This window comes from Rhinopithecus bieti, unplaced genomic scaffold (assembly GCF_001698545.2).
Source record: "Rhinopithecus bieti isolate Rb0 unplaced genomic scaffold, ASM169854v2 scaffold_6946, whole genome shotgun sequence".
Lineage (NCBI taxonomy): Eukaryota > Metazoa > Chordata > Mammalia > Primates > Cercopithecidae > Rhinopithecus > Rhinopithecus bieti.
Genome location: NW_016805697.1, coordinates 3,334,847 through 3,356,992, shown reverse-complemented (window position 1 = coordinate 3,356,992; position 22,146 = coordinate 3,334,847). Strand labels below are relative to the sequence as shown.

General features: G+C 42.4%; 1 protein-coding gene across 10 annotated transcripts in view; it reads left to right on the top strand.

The window, feature by feature from the left end:
- Positions 1-22,146, top strand: part of ELAVL4 (ELAV like RNA binding protein 4) — a 98,914-nt gene that overhangs the window by 62,945 nt on the left and 13,823 nt on the right. For 7 of the 10 annotated variants that reach the window (XM_017873560.1, XM_017873561.1, XM_017873564.1 and 4 more), the window contains exon 3: positions 11,113-11,216. In XM_017873560.1, the coding sequence (XP_017729049.1) occupies positions 11,113-11,216 (104 nt within the window). Of the gene's footprint in view, positions 1-11,112; positions 11,217-13,584; positions 15,352-22,146 lie in introns of those variants that run through there. The other 3 variants (XM_017873568.1, XM_017873567.1, XM_017873569.1) reach the window with 1 other exon arrangement.

Below are 22,146 nucleotides of genomic sequence, written 5' to 3'. Positions count from 1 at the left end.
TCCTTTGTAGGGACATGGATGCAGCTGGAAACCATTATTCTTAGCAAACTATCACAAGAACAGAAAACCAAACACCGCATGTTCTCACTCATAGGTGGGAACTGAACAATGACATCACTTGGACTCGGGAAGGGGAACATCACACATCGGGGCCTATCATGGGGAGGGGGGAGGGGGGAGGGATTGCATTGGGAGTTATACCTGATATAAATGACGAATTGATGGGTGCTGACAAGTTGATGGGTGCAGCACACCAACACGGCACATGTATACATATGTAACAAACCTGCACATTATGCACATGTACCCTGGAACTTAAAGTATAATAAAAATAAATAAATAAATTAAATTAAATTAAAAAAAAAAAAGGTAGGAGGAGCCCAAAGTATCCAGGCAGCGATCTTAACTTCCAGTTTAATGGAATCGTTATTGTGTTTCCTGTGGCAGTATGTTCCTCCCTCTGGAACTAAGACATCTAGGGCAGCAGAACGTGATGTTGCAGGAACAGGAAACAAAAATTTTGCTAGTGGATCACTAGGGGTGATGGTGAGTGGTGCCACTTCCATTTCCACCCCTTGATTCCCGGACCCGTGAATCCTGGCTATGGGAGAAATAGTACCACATATTGGACACTGATTCAGAGCATACACAGCCTTCTGGAGAACTCTGCCCCAGCCCTGCAAAATATTGTCACCTAGTTGGTTTTGTAATTGTGACTTCAAAAGGCCATTTCATCATTCTATCAATCCAGCCACTTCAGGATGATGGGGAACATGGTAATATCAGTGGAATTCCATGAGCATGAGCCCACTGCTGTACTTCTTTAGCAATAAAGTGAGTGCTTTGTTAAGAGGCAATGCTGTGTGGAATACTATGATGGTGGATAAGGCATTCCATGAATCCACGGATGATTGTCTTAGCAGAAGCATTGTGTGCAGGATGGGCAAACCCATATCTGAAGTAAGTGTCTATTCCAGTAAGGACAAACCTCTGCCCTTTCCATGATGGAAGAGGTCTAATGTAATCAACCTGCCACCAGGTGGCTGGCTAATCACCCCGAGGAATGGTGTCATATCAAGGGCTCGATGTTGGTCTCTGCNCAGCCTTCTGGAGAACTCTGCCCCAGCCCTGCAAAATATTGTCACCTAGTTGGTTTTGTAATTGTGACTTCAAAAGGCCATTTCATCATTCTATCAATCCAGCCACTTCAGGATGATGGGGAACATGGTAATATCAGTGGAATTCCATGAGCATGAGCCCACTGCTGTACTTCTTTAGCAATAAAGTGAGTGCTTTGTTAAGAGGCAATGCTGTGTGGAATACTATGATGGTGGATAAGGCATTCCATGAATCCACGGATGATTGTCTTAGCAGAAGCATTGTGTGCAGGATGGGCAAACCCATATCTGAAGTAAGTGTCTATTCCAGTAAGGACAAACCTCTGCCCTTTCCATGATGGAAGAGGTCTAATGTAATCAACCTGCCACCAGGTGGCTGGCTAATCACCCCGAGGAATGGTGTCATATCAAGGGCTCGATGTTGGTCTCTGCTGCTGGCCAATTAGGCACTCAGCAGTGCCTGTAGCCAGGTCACCCTTGGTGAGTGGAAGTCCGTGTTGCTGAGCCCATGCATAACCTCCATCCCTGCCACCATGGCCACTTTGTTCATGGGCCCACTGGGCGACAACCGGGGTGGCTGGGGAAAGAGGCTGAGTGGTGTCCACATTCTATCCACTTGATTATTAAAATCCTCCTCTGCTGAAGTTACCCATTGGTGAGAACTCACACAGGATGCAAATATCTTCACAGTTTTTGACCACTCAGAGAAATCCATCCACATACCTCTCTCCAGATTTCTTTGTCACCAATTTTCCAATCATGCTTCTTCAAAGTCCCTGACCATCCAGCCAAACCATTGGCTACAGCCCATGAGTCATATATAATTGCACATGTGGCCATTTCTCCTTCCATGCAAAGTGCACACCCAGGTGCACTGCTCAAAGTTCTGCCCACTGGAAAGATTTCCCTTCACTGCGGTCCTTCAGGGATGTCCTAGAAAGGGGCTGTAGTGCAACAGCTGTCCACTCTCAGGTGGTGCCAGCATATCATGCAGAACCATCTGTAAACCAGGCCCTTGTTTTCTCTTCCCCTGTCAACTGATCATAGGGAACTCCCCATGAGGCCATTGGCACAAGCTGGGGAAGAGAAGGCAGGGTGGCAAGAGTGTCCCCTGCTTCATCAGGGTGGCAGGAGTGTCCCCAGCTTCTTTAGGATCCTCCCACACATCCCCATTCCAAGTTTCAGGGTCCCATTCTTTTCCAATCAATGCCCTCACTTTAACAGTAGACACCTGGTGAGGCTGTGCATGCATCTTTAGTTGAAGGTCAGCCACTCACATGAGAAGAGCTCGTGTCTGTTTTTCCACAATTTCAGCTCTTTCTCTACAAGACATAAGACTCTCACTCAAGGCAGTCTTAGCAGATTTGAAGCTCAGTATCTACTTCTGAAGCTGGAAGACAGAATCCCTGAGTTCATCATTTTCTTTCATCGCTTTGTCCACTGAACTTAGGAGCAACCAACCTGCTTCATTATGCCCCTTGTTTCGCCACATACAGTCAAAGGTCTTATGTATAGAGTCACTAAACTCCTTGCCTCTCATGAGCGGTGAATCAGGAGTATCCAATGCATTTATTTTGCATAACGCTCTAAACAGTTCACGGCAAAGACTATCAGTGTTCTCCGTACTATTAGAAGTAGAGTCCTTAGCACTTTGGGGTCTAATCATATTAAGCAGCCAACTCCAAAAACCCCAAAACTAATTAAAGAACTTCATCCTTAATATTCTGTTCCTCTAGAAACACTCCTGGTACCAAAATCTGTATTAGTCAGGGTTCTCTAGAGGGATAGAACCGATAGGAGATATATATATATATACACACACACCACACACACACACATATATATGTGTATATATATAAAGGGGAGTTTATTAAGTATTAACTTACATGATCACAGGGTCCCACAATAGGTTGTCTGAAAGCTGAGGAGCAAGGAGAGCCAGTCTGAGTCCCAGAACTGAAGAACCTGGAGTCCAATGTTCAAGGGCAGGAAGCGTCCAGCATGGGAGAAAGATGCTGGATCTCTGGGAGGCTAGGCATGTCTCTCCTTTTCTCATTTTTCTGCCTGCTTTATATCACTGGCAGCTCTTTAGATGGTGCCCACCAGGTTAAGGGTGGATCTCCCTTCCCCAGCTCACTGACTCAAATGTTAATCTCTTTTGGCAACACCTTCCCAGACACGCCCAGGATCAATAGTTTGTATCCTTCAATCTAATCAAGTTGACACTCAGTATTAACTATCATACCTATTTAAAAATCACAACTCCACCCCCTACACTGCCTTTCCTTCTTCTCTGCTTTATTTTCTCCCTACAACTCACTATCATCTGACAAACATTATATTTTATTTATGTAGTTCTTGTCCATCTCCCTCAATCCCAATCAGAATGTAAATTCAGTGATGGCAGAAAACAAGTAGATTTTGTTCTCTTCTATATTCCTAGTAATATGCCTGGCACATAACACATGCTCACTAATTATCTGTGGGATAAATGTAGTACTTGGATTCAGTCCTCAAGTTGGAATGTCATCAATGTGATAGGGAAACTCTATCAAAACTCTGCTTTATCTTCAAAGCCCAGCTCAAATGTCTCCACCTCCATGAAGCCTTCCCTACTCTGCTCAGTCAGACTCAATTTCAACTTTCTCTCTGTTCTTTTTTTTTTTTTTTTTTTTATTATACTTTAAGTTCTAGGTTGTAAACTAGTTCAACCATTATGGAAAACAGTATGGCAATTCCTCAAGGATCTCTGTTCTTATATATAGCTTTAAAAGAAAAATACCTATTATATGTATTATTTTTGCTGGGCTATAATTAGTTTTTATACTTGTGTTTTCCTTCTACATTATAAGCTCCCTGAATGCGGGGACAATTTTTTGGTTATTTTGGGGTCTACCCATAGTGTCTAGCATGTGGTAGGTGCCAGTTATATGTGGGATTTGTGTGTGTGTTGAATATTATATGCTCCAATGTAAAAGAAGGGCATCAGAAGCAGTCTCTACCTTCAAGAAGGTTGTGGTTTCATTGAGGAATAACATTCACATAGACAGCAGTGTCAGACAGTATCTCGTGGGGAATGAGAGAAGAAGGAAAATGAACCAAACATCCATTGAGCATCTGTCATATGGCAGTGACTTTACATGAATTACCACTTTTAATCTTCCTATTAACCCCTTGAAAAAAGTAATATTAGCCCCATCTTATAAATGAGATTATTGAAGCAGAAAGATGCAAAGTAAGGAAGCAAATTTTGGAGACAAAAAGAAATAGCATACACCAAGATATTCTGAGAGCTTTCCCATCAGAGCTTCCCTTCTCTGTTACCATGAGTTGGGTGTGTAGTATCCCCAGAAACCAAGGCACAGGGAGGTTAATTTAACTTAGCCAGAGTCACACAGCAGTAAATTGAAGAACTGGGATTCAGACCCATGTCTGACCAACTCCAAGTCCCTTTCTTTTCAGTGTTTTTCGTCATACTTTAAACCAATGCTTCTTAATCCTTCATGTGCATTTGACTTACCTGAGGATTTTGTGGAAGTACAGATTTTGATTCAGTAGGTCTGGGATGTGACCTGAAGATCTGCATTTTTCACAAGTCCCTGGGTGATGCCAGTGATGCTGATACAGGAACCACACCTTGAGTAGCAAAGTTTTAAACCATACGTAAGCTGGGCATGGTGGCCTGTAATCCCAGCACTTTGAGAGGCCGAGGCAGGAGGAACGCTTGAGCCCAAAAGTTGGAGACCAGGCTGAGCAACACAACAAGACGTGATTTCTTAATAAATAAATAAATTTAGCCAGGTGTGGTGGCATGCGCCTGTAATCTCAGCTACCCTGGATGCTGAGGTGGGAGGATCGCTTGAGCCCAGGAGTTTGAAGCTGCAGCAAGCTGTGATCATGCCATCATGCCACTGTACTCCAGCTTGGGCGAAAGAATGAGACAAAACAAACAAACAAACAAAAAACCCCACATACTTAGTTTGAGGAAATTGTGTGAATGACCAAAAGAAAATAAATCCTCTAACTAGTTGGCTTTAGTAACACTGGGCTTGCAGGAAATAAGCCAAGACTCATTGTAAGCCTCTCAGAGGTGGGATGGGAGGGAACAGTCATAGGTACTCCAGAACCCCAACGGATCCCCAGTCAGTGTGTTAAGAAGGAGAAGAGACCCCCAGTGCAGGTGAATGCATCCCCTTGAGTAACGGCCTGATGCCAGACACTCTGCTGGACACTTACACTCGGGCCAGCCCCTGTGGAGAGAAAGCATGAACTGAGATATCCAACAGACTGGAGTTCATTCAAATCCTAGCCTTGGAGCCTACTTGCTGGTTGACTTTGGACAGATTATTTAACATTTCTCAAGCCTCACTTTCCTTATCTGCACAGTGGGCCTGATGATACCCATTTCACGCAGAATTAAATGAGGTAACATTAATAAGCCAGTTAGCACAGTGCCTGGCACAAAGTAAGCACTGAAAAAATTGTAGCTGCTATTAGTCCCCATGTTAATATAATCTTCACAGTGATCCTTTGATTGTGAGAATTAAGGAATTATCTCTATTTTTCCAGATAAGAGAGCATGCTGATAAAGCTTAAATGACTTAACCAAGGTTATACAGCAAGTAGTTTTGAACCACACACACATTGATACATGCAGTAACAACCATTCATCTGACCCTTTCTTGGGTGTGTTTGAGTAGATTTAAGGCTTCTGAAAACAGGAACGACCTCTCAGAATGGGCAGTGAAGGAGTCCCAGGATATGGAGTTGGCTGCAATTAACCTAGTATGTGGATTATCGCCATGCAGGTGATCTTGAGGTGACTGGGGATTTTATCATGTGCTTTGAGAACAGGATTTCATCCTGAGCTAGGGGTTCTAACTTCCATAAAAATTCCTTACTCAACTCAGAAGTTTTCAACAGCAGCTACCCATCTGGCTGCCTCCTCAGGGGCTTTACAGATGAGGGGAGTAACTTTTCGGTTTCTGGAGAATGATAGTTTTTAAAGAGCAAAAGAGCAAGGTGTGCAGATTGGCAGTGCAGAAATGCTGAGGTTCTTTCTGGCCGGCTTCTATACTGCAGTCATCAACCATGAGGATGTCAGGATCAGAATAATCCCCAGGACCCTAAAGGCAAGGAAAAAGTACGTCTATCCAGAATGGCTGGGAAAATAAGGGGTTATAACCAGCTATGCTCTCAACACTTTCTAGAGATTCAATATAACAAAAATGCTTAACACAAACTACTGGAGATAATTTACTTTTTCATAGCAGATTCAAAAAGACTCTGATACATTTCAGGTCTCAGAATCATTGTTATTATAATAACATTTTAGTTCAAATGGAGTAACTAGCTGTGGCAGAGAGTACAGGATTTGAAGTCAAATGATCTAGACCAGAAGATCAGCAAAGTACAGTTCATGGGCCACATTGGGCCTACTGCCTGTTTTTCTAGATAAAGTTTTATTGGAACACAGCCACACTCATTTGTTTACATACTGTCTGTGGCTGCTACACAATGGCAGAGTTGTCAGGGACCTTAAGACCTACCAAGCCTAAACTATTTACTGTCTTGCCCTACACATGTTTTCTGACCCCTGATCCAAACTATGATCTAGCTCTGTAATCTTAGGCAAATCACCATTTTCTCTGAGCTTCAATATCCACATCTATGAAATGATGATTATCTCTCACACAGGGTCGTTGGGAGAATCAAATGCATAGAAGGATGGGAAAGCATTTTGTAAACTCAGAATCTCTGTGGAAAGGTGGATAAGGGAGATTTTTATTGTTCATCTGATCTGTACCGGAGGAGAACCTACTCAGGACATTTCTTGTTTGTGTTTTGTTTTCCAATCCCCAGAATCAGTTTGTTGTTGTGTTCTCTCTTTCTCACAAATGCAAAATTAATTCCCTGGGTACCCACTCTTTCCCCCCCTCCCCCCAAACTTACCAAACATTCTGGTCATATGCTTTCAGTAGTGGAGGACTAGTACAAATGCATACATCCCTTCTTTCATTTATCAAGCATTTGTTGATTACTTACTATGTGCAAGGATACAAACTTTTATGAGCTAGTTATTATGGGAAGATGTGTTTGGTTTCTAAGGGGAAAAGTGAGATATACAAATTATTATAACAGAATAAAGATGTTGCCATGTCATAGTAAGAGGAGACATTGTGTATTTGTGTGTGTGCCTATGTGCCTATGCTTTATAAAAACAGAAATATTGAAGTTCAGATTTAAGAACAGCTTGTTAAAAACAAAAACCTGTTTAATTCAAAACACTCTGAAGTGCTTTAAAGTGTAGCCATTATGTGTAGCAGTTTTCTCTTGGAAAGTACATTCTGAATTATAAGTTTCCATCTCAAACTGCCAAGAATGCATTTCCTGCCCATGCACGATAACTGGGGACCATTCACCCATGCCTGCTGGACAGGATTATTAGGGACTGGTCACAGTAAGGGTTGTAGGTCACCTGGGCACCAAGGGGCCAAATGCTCACTATAGTTTCTAAATTTTCGAGACAGTCTTAATTTCACAATATCTTATTTTTTAATAAAGAGGATTCAATAAACATAACTTTGATGATTTCCTTTTTATTTATTCACCTTCCATCAAAATAAACTCACAAATTGGGAACAAAAATACAGTTTGTTTTAATTTTCTGTTCTGAAAATATTGTTGCCATCCCTGTGTTCTCAAATCTTGCTGCTACTGATAAAGGGAGAAGATGTAGCCATTTAGAAAAAAAAAAAAACAGAATAATAAAAAGATATTATTTCTGGAATGCAGATACGTACTAGCTCCAGGTTCCAGACTAGATCCCTCAGGCCCTCCCAGCATAGCATTTCTCTTGGTCCCCATAGAAAAAGTGTTTCTATTTTTTGTGAATGTGTTTCATCTACTTTTTTCTAGGTGCACTTACATACAGAACTGCAAATCTAAAACCCATCACCAATATACGGCCACCAAAATTAAAACATAAAATTTTCCTCATTTTCCTCTCCTTTACTACTGAAATAGTTTCTAAAAGAAGTAAATCTTGGGTTTTTATGTTTTCTACTTAGAGATTTATTCCTCTATAGGGCATGTTAAAAGAGAATGCTTAGATCCATAGAGTATTTTTTATTAGACTTAGTTGGACTCCTATGATGGTGAGAAGCATGTTAAGAAAACCTGTTCATGAACTAGGCTAACCACAGGTAGTTTCATTGTGGTGTCAGACTATCTCATATCTTTCGATTCATAGGCAAGTTTTTCTGCCTCTGTCCTCCTCTTGTTCAATGCAATGTTCTGTTTTAGAGCTTGCAGTTCATTATTTTATATCAAGGAGAATCATCATCTTTTTTTCCTCTTCCTTTCTGAAATGATGTTCATCTGTGTTTTACTTTTATTTTTTCATTTTCCCAAAAGCACCCTCTTTCTTGATGTTAAATGCAGTCTCGCTCTAAAGCTAGAGCAGGTGATAACACAGTCGTGCTAATTGCAGTCAGGAACTAAGGTGATGGTGGATTTGGTACTGATACAAGCAAGTGGCTTGACATGATACATCTTGCTGGGCAGGAGGGCTCCTTTCCCTCATTTGACCTTCAGAATCTTCCTAGGACTTGAATGTGTCTTCCTTCCTCCGGAAGCAAAGGTCTAAAACAAAATAAAATATAGAATGTAAAAATTATGCTCATTATATTTATTTTAGATTTTCATCAACATATGAGTAATTTTAGAAAGATGGATAGTGTGTCAGGAGCATGTACCACTAGTAAGCATGATTCCTCCACATATATTCCATGAGTATAATAAATCAAGTACTACTCCAATGTGAGTTAGGTCTAATGTTTCCTGTTAAGTGGTAAGTGTTTTGTTTATATTTTTCGTAGTTTATTTTAATTTTACACAAATTAAATTGGGCTGGATAGATAGACCATCTGACCAGTTTCCTAGAACTTATACATAAGGTTTATATTGACATAATTGTTTTAAAAGTGCCCTTTAAAAGCAGCTCAACTTGGTGAATGACTGTTTTTAAAAAGTGATTATAAGAATACTTTAGTACAGCAATTTTTAAAGCTTCTCATATGTGCAAGGTAAATATGACTGAGAAATTTGCATGATGAAAATGTATTTAATTAGGTGAATTATTTAGCTGGGTTTGATGAGATGGAGACAAATTTCGGATAAATGATATTTTAAACCAATGAAATTGGTCTCTGTATTTTGTATTTACAAAATGAAATTTCTTGGAACATATGGCAGGATCTTGTAATTCACCTCACCCTGCCCCCTCCACACACACACACACACACCACTCACACACCATAGTTACACAGTGAGATAGAAAGAGAAGTGTCCCAGCAGCTGGAGTGCACCCAGCATTCTCTCCTTCCTCTTCAGTTACTAATCCTGGCTGGTGAAGGGTATGTCTGGTAAAGTTTGCCCCTGTCTTTCTTCTTCTCACCCTGTTCTTCCAAAACAAAGGAATATCCTAATGGAAGGTGTTGTCATTTTGGGTTTTCCATCTGGGGTCAAATGCCATTGAGCTTTCTTGTGATTCTCTTTGCTCCATCCTATAACAAAGTCGCCCATTTTCTCATCCAGAACCCAACTTGTTTTCCCAGGTTTCCTCCTACAACCAACACAAACACAGACATTTACCAGCAAAACAGAAGCTGTTGGAAAGACTTTTTGGCCGCTGAAATGGGCTCCTGTCACCAGGACATGGCAGGCTTTTGCTGTATTATCTCCCAGCCCTGGCCCCAGTACTCCAAAGAGAGCTTTATGTAATCAGTCTTTGCTGACATGTGATGTCCTGTCATTTTCCTCCCCTTCGGCTCTGCTGCCGCCCACAAATCAATAACATTGCCTGGGAAGTTCAAGCTGGTTTTGTAGCCACCTCAAGCTCTGTGTTTCTTAAAGGGTATGTCAGAAAATGTAAAGTTTCCTAATGATATTTCTGGCTGATGACACATGGCAGAGCTGATGGACTATTTATAATCAGTGGCACGATTGCAAGCACATTATTTTTATTTCACTTGGGGGGAGCCCTGTCACTTGCTACCACTCTTTGCAGACAAGTTGATGCCATCTTCACCTAAAGTAGCTAAATCCTCTTTTCAGAGTGTATTTGCACTCTTAGCTTTGTGTTAGGAGCTCCCCAGCTCTTTTCAGTAGAAACCCCTCTCCTTTTCTTTATTGTTCTTTGGCTCAGGGGATGATGAGGGTAAAGAACAATTTGTAGCAACTGCTTTAAATTCCAGCCATGCCTGCGTCCTTCACTATACACGTCTCCAGTCTTTGCTACTCAAATCTTGCTATATCCCTCTGAGTGTGGGTGTGGCTGGCATGACCGAGGCAATAGACACAGCTACTGTGTCCAGCACTTGCCTCAATTTTACAGGCCTGAGCAGAGCATAGCTGTCTTTTGTTGAGCACCTACTCCAATCTAGGTAATGTACTTGGTAGGCATTTTGTACACAATCTCTCACTCTCTCAAACCTACCTAAGGTAAGTGCTGTTATCTCCAGAACAGAGATTGGAGGTGGGAGGGGGAGAGAGATTAAATGACTTCCTTACAAAGTTGCACAGCTGATAGTGAAAGCTCTAAGACTCCAGTTTCTCTTCTGACAAACCACACCTGTTTTCTTTCCTCTACCATGTCCTGCCTCTTCCTGATTATGTGGACAGTTGTGTATCTCTTGTGTGGCTGTGCAGGGGCACTTACCCAGTTTTAGCTTGCACAGCTCCTAAAGTTTAATAGCCAGCAAGAGTAAGAGTTGGAGGAATTAGAAACCTCTCAATCTGGGGGTAAACCCTGGTGTAAGAGGAACTGTATGCCAAAGGAGAGTTTTGACTCACTGCAGTGGGAAGTGTTGCCTCTATAAAGATACTGAGCATGCTCTCTCTCTCTCTCTCTCTCTCTCTCTCTCTCTCTCTCTCTCTCTCTTTCTCTCTGTCTCTCTCTCCCTTTCTCTCTCTCTTTTTAATATTTCCACAGGACAGAGTTTAGGGTATGGATTTGTTAACTATATTGATCCAAAGGATGCAGAGAAAGCCATCAACACTTTAAATGGACTCAGACTCCAGACCAAAACCATAAAGGTAAGAGGTGATGTGCCGGCTCCTGATTCAGGAGGCACTGGTTAAATTTCATTCTGTTGATCTGATAAATCCAGGCTATGTGGGGGCTGGAAGCAGTGTTCTTGATTTATTCAAAGAACATTTACCATCCACTATACTAAATGGGAGACACAGAGTGTTACAGAAGAGTGAGGTGAGGGTTGAGTAGAGGGAAGGGACCACAAGCTGTGAGACCTCCAATTAAGAGGGCAGATGGGATATTTGGGATTCAAGACCCCACAAAGAGGGCCTGTGAGCCTAAGTCTGCAAAGATGGCCAGAGCTGAGCCAAGGGAAAAGGCTGAGGCAAGGAACCTGTTCCAGGCAGAGGAAACAGCGCATTCAAAGCTGTGAAAATGTAAGACGTTGTGAGCAGGGACAGCATATAAATAGTGTGGCCTAAGTTTGGATGGGAAGGTGAAAAGATGAGGATGGAGGGTGGCAGGGCCAAGTCAGGAAGCTTTGTGTGCCAGGATGCAGCTTGGCTTTACCAAAGGGTGGCTAGGACCCTCCTAATCGAGACTCGAAAAGGGAGCATCAGTTATAACTAAACACACCAGTGTAATAGAGAGGGATGGGTACTATAATAAAATCAATGAGAACATAGTATGGGAATGACAGAAAAAGTAACATTTCAGCAATCCGAAAATAATTAGATGGGTAGATAATATCTCAGGAAGGGTTGTTTTAAGTCAAAAAAGAAAAACGGTAACCCAGAGCCTGCTCCTCCAGAAGGAGGTTTAAGTTTCTGTCGCTGGATAGTCATACTCTCAGTTCAGACTTCACTTGTGGGATCCTTCAGGAGGTAGTGCTGTTTGCCTTGGGGATTCCCTTGGGCAGCCAGTGGTGGTCTAGTGGATGGAGCCTGCCTCCTCTTCGGCCTTCCTTTCCTTTCTTCCCCCACCTCCAGGCAGCGTCCTGCTTAGGGGCAGCTGCCAGCCAATTAATGAGTCCCCATCTTTCATAGCCTATTAAACTGCAGGGAAGTGTCTCCTGGGCGCTCTTATCCTCACGACAGCAGGTCTGACGCAAAGTAGGACAAAAGAGAAACCTCTCCCAGAATGGAAATCTATAGATGGCACCAGCTCTCAGCATCTGAAAACACAAAACCAGAACTTTTTAGTCCAACAAAGCTACTTTTCCAACATCGAGCCTGATAGAGGAGACTACTGGTATAAGATAATCTTAGCTGGAAGGTAATCAAAACAAAAACAAAGCAAAACCTTTCTCTTTTTAGAATATGTGATTATCTGTCTTTCTTTTTTAAGCAGCTTTACTTTTGCAATTGAGTTTAGCTTATTTCTAAAGATGATTGCTTTCCCTGATCTCATACAGCCTGGTACACAAAGATCCCAAAATGGACCTGATTCAGGCTGCCTCAGTCTAGGCTTAGAATCATTTCCTATGAGTTCTCTAATGAGGAAATAACAAAGAGTTGTTTAATTATGGGGTAGTCCTCTGAGAGGCAGGAGGATTAATTTCTTTCAAAGTAAAAACATACCTATTTTCATGCTTTAAGTAAAGACCGGATGCTCATGTCACCTGACTCTTTGATGAGGCCACACTAGACTGAGAGCTGTATTTGTAGGTTTGATTGATTTTCTGTGCTATCCAGTTCAGCATTAGAATGTCAGACATTTACTCTTCCCTTGACAGATACTCTAAACTTGAACTGAAGAAGGTACATTTCTTTACAGTTTTCTTGAAACCCCAACTCTTCTCCAGGGGCTTAGGATCAAATAATCAACCTTCCATTTTGCTTTTTTTTTTTTTAAATATTCCACAAGGCCATTATGGTTTCCCCAAAGACTGAGGAGACCTGGCTTTTCTGGTCTCAGATATACCCCCTAACCCATCATGCCATCAGATGCTTTATCTAAGTGGATCTTAGAGACAAGGAACATTGATTATTTTCTTTCTGTAAAGAGTGAGTCTGCCTCCTTCTGTTATCTATATTCCTTTCCCCACCCCCTCACCCACCCTGTGCTCAACCTGCATCAAAACGCTGCCAACACATTTGCACCCAGCGGTAATGTGGGCTTCTGAGGCACTGTAGGACTCAAAATGCATGATGCCACGGCTGAATCAATAATTTCCATTCTCCACTACGAATGAAAATTTAATGTGCAAACCTGGGGATTTCAGCCCTTTCATTAAAGCAGTTTATTTGCTGTACTAAAAATTAAGTTTGAGTGATAGGTTCCTTTATTAACTTTTCTTCCATTTTCTAAAGGGACACAATGTTTAAGATAAAAATCATATTAAAGGGAAGACAAAACAAACCCCTTTTGTGTGCTGTTTAATAGTCTCATCATTTATTAATTTTTTTAAATTGCTCTTTTGTCTTTCAGGGCACTGTTTACTTCTGCTTCTGTTTGCTTTGATAAGTGACATGAGATTTATCTCTTTACTCTGACTCGTATGAAGGAGTAGTTAACTTGCCTGTCTGGAAAAAAAAACAAGTATCTTGTTTGGAAGTGTACATTACAGAGATCTCAGGACCATCTAGTACATGTTTGTGAACTTTGGTCGAATTTCTTCCTCCTTTTCAAATTTCTGGAGTGCAAAACACTCTACTTTAAATGTAATGCACAAAATAGGTTTAGGCAAATCAATAGTTAATTCCAAAGCTGTGAAGGTTAATGATTAACAGGTGGATTCAGGGAAGGTTCTGGAAAGCGCTAAGGGAGTGGTGGAGACTGTAGTGAGCAGTAAAGAGGACAGCTATTCTGCTGCTGCTGCTAACTGTTTAAACCCAGATTGTTGCCAGATCTACCGGTTGTTCAATACACATGAAAATCTAGATTTTTTTTTCATGCCAATCTCCCAATTTTTAAAAGCTAGAAAATAACTCAAAGAATTTTAAGAGTTATGTAGGTGGGCCAAACAGAACTTAATAGTTGACCTTTTGACAGGCAGTTTGCAAACCACCCCAACCCACCCCACCAAAAGAAAACAAAATGAACTCAAATTTAAATATGAAAACATTGTTTTGCCAATTGGTAGTGAATAGCTCATTACAAGTCCACTACAGGCTGAGCATCCCAAATCAGAAAATCTGAAACCCAAAATGCTCCAGAATTTGAAACTTTTTTGAGCACCTACGTGACACTCAAAGGAAATGCTCATTGGTGCATTTCAGATTTCAAGTTTTTGGATCAAGGATGTTGAATCAGTATAATGCAAATATTCCAAAATCTAAAATCTGTGGTCCCATTTCTGATAAGGGATACTCAACCTGTACTAGGAGGTACCCAAAAATGATGGTTCCCAGTCAACAAATATCCATTTCCCTTTTATTAGGGGCAGTGTTAACGTGACTGTGTGTGAATACTGACAGCATTTAGAGAGCAATGTAGACCTCTGTCCTCCAGGAGCATGCAGTCTAGGCATCAGCACAGCACCAAAGCAGAGAAAGAGCATGATGTGTAATTAAGCTCCCAATGCATAGTGTGGATGGTGACTCCAGGGGAATTGTTCTTTGGGTTATAACTTCTTTAATGGGAGAAAGTTCCCACCACACATCTTGGAGATCAGGCTCAGAGAAGTGAAGTGACTTGTCCAAAGCCATACAACAGGCCAGCAGTGGAGTTCAAGTTAGCTTCAAAACGGGGTCTGAAGGATTCTTTCAGAAGAGGAGCTGCTTAATGTGTTAGCATGAGCTTGAAATAACAATAGTAAAGATTAATAGTAATGCTAACTTATAATGAGTATTCACTCTGTATCCAGTACTATTATAACCCTTTTCCATGCTTGATATCATTTCATCTCTGAAATATCCCTGGAGCTAGGTGCTTTATACACATCAACTCTAATTCTTAAAATAGCCCTGTCAGGAGGTACTATTATTACCTCCTTTATACAGGTGAGGAAACTGAGGCCCAAGGAGATTTAGAGACATACCCAGGATCACACAATTGACAAGCAAGACTTGGAGTAAGAAAAAATGTTTTAAAAATAACTCTCTGGCAGTAGGTCGTAAGTGTTGGAATGTCACACTGCCTGCTTGCTCAGCAACATGTGCATTCTGTGAGGATGTGTGGGTGTGTATTTGGCTCTGTGCACACATGGGTTATACTCTCTGGCATGGGAAGGAGAATAAAAAACAAACAAATGAATTGTGTGTCTCCTCCAGGTTCTTTAGTAAACAGACATGGCTCAGGGCTTCTGCCATCAACCTAGGGACAGACCTGACTTCATTTCTTCTTGAGTCCCTGCTTTCCAGGCTCTGTGCTAGGTCCTCGGAATTGGGTGAACCAGAAATGGCAGTGCCCTAGAGAGTCTTCCATCCATGTGTGTCAGAGAGCTATGGAGTATGGACCATGGGCTTACATTCACTAGCCTTCCAGAGCAGCCTGGAACCCCACTTGGGAAATTGGGTCATTGTTTAGTGTTTCAACCCTGAGCCCAGTGGAGATGACTTGCCTCATTTAGGGGTTTGGGATGCTATTTGTTTAGCTTTGTTTTTGGTGCGTGCGTGTGTGTGTGTGTGTGTGTGTGTGTGTGTGTGTGTGTGTGTTTTAGACAGAGTTTCGCTCTTGTTGCCCAGGATGGAGTGCAGTGGTGCGATCTCGGCTCACCGCAACCTCTGCCTCCCGGGTTCCAGCAATTCTCCTGCCTCAGCCTCCCGAGTAGCTGGGATTACAGGCATGCAGTACCACGCCCGGCTAATTTTGTATTTTTAGTAGAGACAGGTTTTCTCCATGTTGGTCAGGCTGGTCGTGAAGTCCCGACCTCAGGTGATCTGCCCGCCTTGGCCTCCCAAAGTGCTGGGATTACAGGCGTGAGCCACTGTGCCTGACTGGCTTTGTTTTTTAAAGTTATCTCCAATAGGGATCATTTTAGACACTGGAAATGGCTGTGGATTCTGAAAAATTATTCCTGGTACTCCTTGACCCCACACCTGATGCCTGTCCCAGGCCTGACCTTCTCTTGGGCTCCAAAAGAACAGCTTCTGAATTTACATTGTAATTTTATACTTTTGCTAAGAACCGCTTCCATGAAGTTGCATTTGGTCCAGCTCTGTCACATTCATTAGGAACAAAGAAAATGAGTACCTTCAAAAGAGAAATATGTTTACCAAAGTTTTGAATTGATGTTCAAGTTACATTGAGAACTTTCAGTAAAAAGTGATCCAAAATGGAATGTGAGGGTTTGGTATCACATCCCCTAAACCTTTTGGAGTGTTGGGACACCTGTTTGGGTTTTGACCTAAATATGAGTAGGATTAGACAAGTGTTCACTGCTGGCTCTGCCTCCAGAAGCTCCTGCCTCATGGGGGACACAGACATGCAAATGACCAACTCTAAAGCAGTGGGACCGGGCAGTCATGGGGCTGCAGAGGTTTCTATTTGATATTGAGGTTGGGGAGATAGGGAGCTGTGCAAGGTTTGAGTGAGCGAAAGATCTGATCAAAGGAAAGTTCCAAGAAAGTTCATCTATCAATGATGTGCCACATAGAATGTTTGGCAGATGAACCCAGAGCTTGCAAGTTCATCATGTTTGGCAGATGAACCCAGAGCTTGGTAGGTTTTCATCAGCCTTAGACATTGGTTTCCACCAGCTCTATTAGGAGCCTTATTCACTCATTTTTAAAGCAAAACATGCTTCTTTGTAAATAATTTGGTATTTACAGAATAATATCATGAAGGCAATATCAGCCATTCCTAAGCCAACAGTGTTAACATTTTTATATATTTCCATCCTTTTTTTTTTTTTTATTGAGATAGGGTTTCGCTCAGGAATGCAGTGGTGCAATTCCAGCTCACCATAACCTCCACCTCCTGGGTTCAAGCAATTCTTGTGCTTCAGCCTCCCGAGTAGCTGGGATTACAGGCACCTGCCACCAAGCCCTGCTAATTTTGTATTTTTAGTAGAGATAGGGTTTCAGCTTGTTGGCCAGGCTGGTCTCAAACTCCTAACCTCAAGTGATCCACCCACCTTGGCCTCCCAAAGTGCTGAGATTACAGGTGTGAGCCACTGCGCCCAGCCGATTTCCATCCTTTTTTTATTGTATTATATGTGCACAAATGACTTAGCGACTTACCTTTTTCTAATAATTACATTAAGCTGTTACCCAAATGATTAAAATATGACTTTAAATAAAATATTTCCAGAGGACAGGTATTATGAATGATTGCAGGACTGGATCTGGGATGAAGGGGCAAAAGAGCTGCTCCTGCCACTCTGAGCAAATCTATGAGAGTTAGCACTTAGGCAGGCAGCGGGTGAGAGAATAAGAAAGACACTTAGCCATGAGGCAGCGGCCCAGTTCTGGAGGCAGCAGGCGTAGAGAAGGGGAAGGTGTGTGAGGGAAAGCTTTTCAGAAGGAAACACCTTCCTTCTCTGGGAAGGAGAGTGCGCTCCTTCATTTCCGCCTCTTCCTGTTGTGGTGCTGCTTAACCACTTCTCCATTTTCACTTTATTCTTCTAATACCACTAATGGTGCCTCTAGGGGTCTTTCCACACTTGAGCTTTACAGGTGCCAGTTTGCCCCTCCCACTTCTTTCTCTTGCCGGGGTCGTGGGGGAGCTGCGCCTCCCCCTCTCCTCCCTGCATCCACCTGCCTTGCTAAGGGCCTCCATTCCGCTGAGGCATCTTTTCTTTGCACTCAGCGTAAGCAATTATTTCTCCTATCACTGCTCTTAATGCTTTCCGGAGAGTTAGCAGATCATTTTTTGCTGACGGATATCACCCCACCCAGAAATGATGGACTGCCTCCCTCAGTCTTGTTAATAATAAAAAGGCATTTTCTCTCCTCCTCCATTATCGCTAGAGTCACAGCCTGGGCGAGAATGGTTCTCTGCCAAGGTCAGCAGGGGCGGCTGGATCACTGAATCCCCAGGGAGCCAAGAGAGAGCATGTGGCAATGCCAGCGGAAACCAGAGACACGTTTACCCCAGTTGTACTAGCAACCCTCTCTTTCTTGTGGGAGATTTTATTTGGCTGCTCAGCTTCCTAATGCCCTGTTTACTTCCTTTGAGTGAATAATTTCAAATACAAGGATAGGAGTTGGAGAGATGGAAATACAGTTCCCCTCTTCTCTCTGCTCAGTGAAGGTGATATAATCCCAGTATCTTGAAGGTCATTCATAGTGTCCTGTGTCTACATCTGAAAAGGAAATTAGACCGGTATGGGTTGAGAAAACACAGGTTTTCAGAAGTACATGGAATGGGGTCTGGGGGCTTTAGCTGTCTACAAGTGTAAAAGAAGCCAACAGTGTGATGTGAGCTGCTTCAAAAAAAAAAATCAGCACAACTTTGGCTGTGTTGGGAGAATTATGGACTCCATATCACAGAAAGTAGTGGTCCTTTCTTGTCCACTCTGGTCAACCCATCCTAGTGTCTTATGTCCCATTCTCAGCTTCACATTTTTAAAAGATTGTCTAAAGGTGAATGACAAAGATGGGAAAGAAGTCTCTGCACCCACAAATTCACCTCACAATAGTCGCTTTTCTATTCTCTAGGAAAGAAAATTCTGCAGTGATCCTGAGGCGTTAGTTTGATCCTATATTCCAAGAATCTGGGAAGGGAACCTGTGTAGATATCAGAGTAGAAAGTTTGCCTTGGGTGGTGGTGAGGCTCCGATCATCAGAAGCATTCCGATGAACTCATAAGGGATGCTGCAGAAGGGATTTCAGCCCCACAATGGAGTCTGACTAAATGATCCTAAAGGTCCCTTCTAGCTCTGAGATGCTATAATTTTGTGTTATTTCTGGTCATAGAACTGCTCTGTCCAGCATAGCAGCCACTAGCAATATATAGCTATTTATATTTGAATTTAAATTAATTAAAATTTAATAAAATTCAAAGTTCAGTTTCTTAGTCATACTAGGCATGTTTGAAGTGCTCAGTAGCCGCTTGTAGCTAATGGCTACCTATAGTAGACGGCACAGATAAAGAACATTTTCCTGATCCCGAAAATTCTGTGGGACAGTGCGGGCCTAAAACATCAGTGGCCCTGAGGATTAAAGACTCACTTCTTCGTGGTGCTCATGCAGCCTCTGGTCAGGATGGCTGATCTGTCAATGATCAAAGAGCACCACACTCCTCTTCCTTCTCCGCTTTTGTCCATTCAAAAGAGCTCTGAGTTCAGATGGAAAATCAAGTTCCAGCTCTGTCAAAAACTGGTAAGGATGACCTTGGGCAACTTACTTTACTCTCTGAACTGGTTTCCTCATCTGCAAAATGATTTCTTCCAGTTCCAACAGTATAACTATTGTGTGATCTTTCTGGCTTGGTAACCTTTCAGGGAAAGTAACAGTTTGTGCCAAGCACACGGCTTTTATTTCACTCTCTGGGTTAGTGTGGCATAGTGGAAACATCCCAGAACATGGAATGATATCCCAGTTTGTCTCTTAGTTCAGCTGTGTGTCCTTGAATAAGTACTTATCTCACTGAGCCAGAGTTTGTCATCTGGAAAATGGAACTAATGATATCTTGTAGGGAATCGTAGCTTACAGTGGATGCTCAAGAAATGCTCCCCAGAATGAAGATGATGGTGAATGGTGCTATCCCTAAGGTGAAGAACATTACATGAGGAGAGGGGAGGGCTTCTTTCCATCTACATGTTTCAGAGATGAGTAAGGCAGTAAAGAATGAGTCTGAATTTTACTAAGACTTGGGCAACATATGTAAAAAGCTTTGTATAGGGGAAAGTATTATGAAACTTCCAGGTGGCCACAGTAATCGTGTCAGTCTTTTAAAAAGCAGGAGCCAGGAGTTGCAGTCTAGTGAAGAGACTAAATCTGGGGTCCTGAGCCCAAAACCACATATTCCACTAACCAGGCCATGAGACCTTTAGCAGAGCTCTCCCTTCTGGAGGCCACTAGATAGACAGAGAGAACTTAGTACATACTAAGTATGCCTCTTTGATAATTTGATAGATATTTTAAAAGAAGTTGCAAGACACATGAATCTATCATCATAGCTTTTCTGTTCTTTAAAAGAAATACTTATCTGGCCTACTGGGTGCCAGACACCCTTATGATATCCGTAGATACTCTTTAACTGCATGATTCTTTCTGGCTTCTTCATCATGTTAGAGTCAGCTCTTAGAAAATAAGCTAAAATCCACAGCATAAAGTATATGATACATTTCATTTCACTTGAGAGAGCATTTTTTTTTTTGAGCTCTTGCCCTGATAAAGCTTTGAGACTAGATGCCGCAGGGGTCTATGGAGATCACCAGAATGCACAGACTCATAGGGCAGGTAAGGTGTTATCACAGATGCCTGCAATGGGAGGTAGGGTAAGTGTAACTATTGCCATTGAAATATACTGCCTTGTATCTTCTGTGGAGTCAAAGGAGAGGAGACTCATTTGTGCCTGGGCCTCATGGAGGAGGTGGCATTCAGTATGGGCCTAGAAAGATGGGCAGCAGTTTATTTTGACATGATGAGGAACAAACAGCAAAACAAAGACATGGGAGTAGAAATTTTCTGGACGTATTCAGAAAACTGTGACCATGTTTTTGTTTGAACTGGAGCATAGGGTGCATGAAGGGGTTGGCAGGAGATGAGAGGTTAGGCCAGATTCCAGAGGGCTTTGAATGCCCAGGTAAGGGGCTTAGACTCCCATCACAAAATGGCACAGTCGGAACTCATTAGAACCATTACCATCAAGTTTTACCTCTGATAAAAGAATAGCACATATTAGGTGGCAGGTAGGGGAAGTGTAAAGAGTGGTGCTACATAAGCGGATGCCTGTCCTGCCTGTGGACAGGCCCATAGCCACAAGCACAGAGGTAAACTGATTCTCACAATCAAAGCTGCTGTTTCCAGGAACCAGTTGGCTTCTTTCTTCTGTCCCTGCTCCTAGAAGTGGGATTGTAGGTCCTTGAGAGGGTTTGTTCCTAGAAGGCCCTGACAGCATCAGAATCTGTTCTCTGATTCCATTCTCCTCATCTCGGCAGGGACTTGTCTGCTCTAGGGAGTTTGTATGCGCTCAGAGAAAAGGGTGTTACAACAGATTGGGGAAAATCTGCAGCCTGATCTTCTGAAACGATTGGTTTGTGTATGTGTGTGTGTGTCTCCTCTGCTAGACTAATAGTCCTACATGTCAGGGACTGTTGTATTCATCTCTACACCCTTGGTGTCTAGCATAAGGCCTGATTACATAGCAAGTTGTATCAAAGCCATTGTTTATTGAGCATTTACTGTGTGCCAGGCATTGTGCCTAGGAGTCTTAAATGCATTTTCTTGTTTAACCCTCAAACAGCTCTATTACAGAGCCTCTAAACTAGGTATTCATGTGATGCCGCTCAGAAAGGTTAAGTGACTCACCCCATAGTCACACAGCTAGCTAATAAGGGTCAGGTTTCAATTCTACATCTCTCCAACCCCAAAGCATTTGCTCTTAATTGCTGTCTCCTTTTCATTCTAGAGCAGGTGCTCACTTTCAGTTAAAGTAACATAAACAAGAACTTCTTTGGAGTGATTTGTCTCAAAATATAGTTACCCAGTACTCTAACTAGCACCTATCAATGAGACCCATAGGATAAGGGGTGGTAAGGCAGAAAAGATGGCCCTGGGGTATGAAGCTAGAATAATAATAGGAGAAGAATGGAAGCTAGAGGGGAGACACATGTGAACTCAGTAGAAGGAAAAACTTTTCAACAATTAATGAGGCTGGGCATGGTGGCTCACACCTGTAATCCCAGCACTTTGGGAGGCCGAGGCAAGCAGATCATCTGAGGTCAGGAGTTCAAGACCAGCCTGGCCAAGATGATGAAATTCCTCTTCTACTAAAAATACAAAATTAGCCGGGCATGGTGGCGCATGCCTGTGATCCCAGCTACTTGGGAGGCTGAGGCATGAGAATTGCTTGAACTCAGGATGCAGAGGTTGCAGTGAGCCAAGATGGTGCCACTGCACTCCAGCCTGGGTGACAGAGTAAGACTCAGTCTCAAAAAAA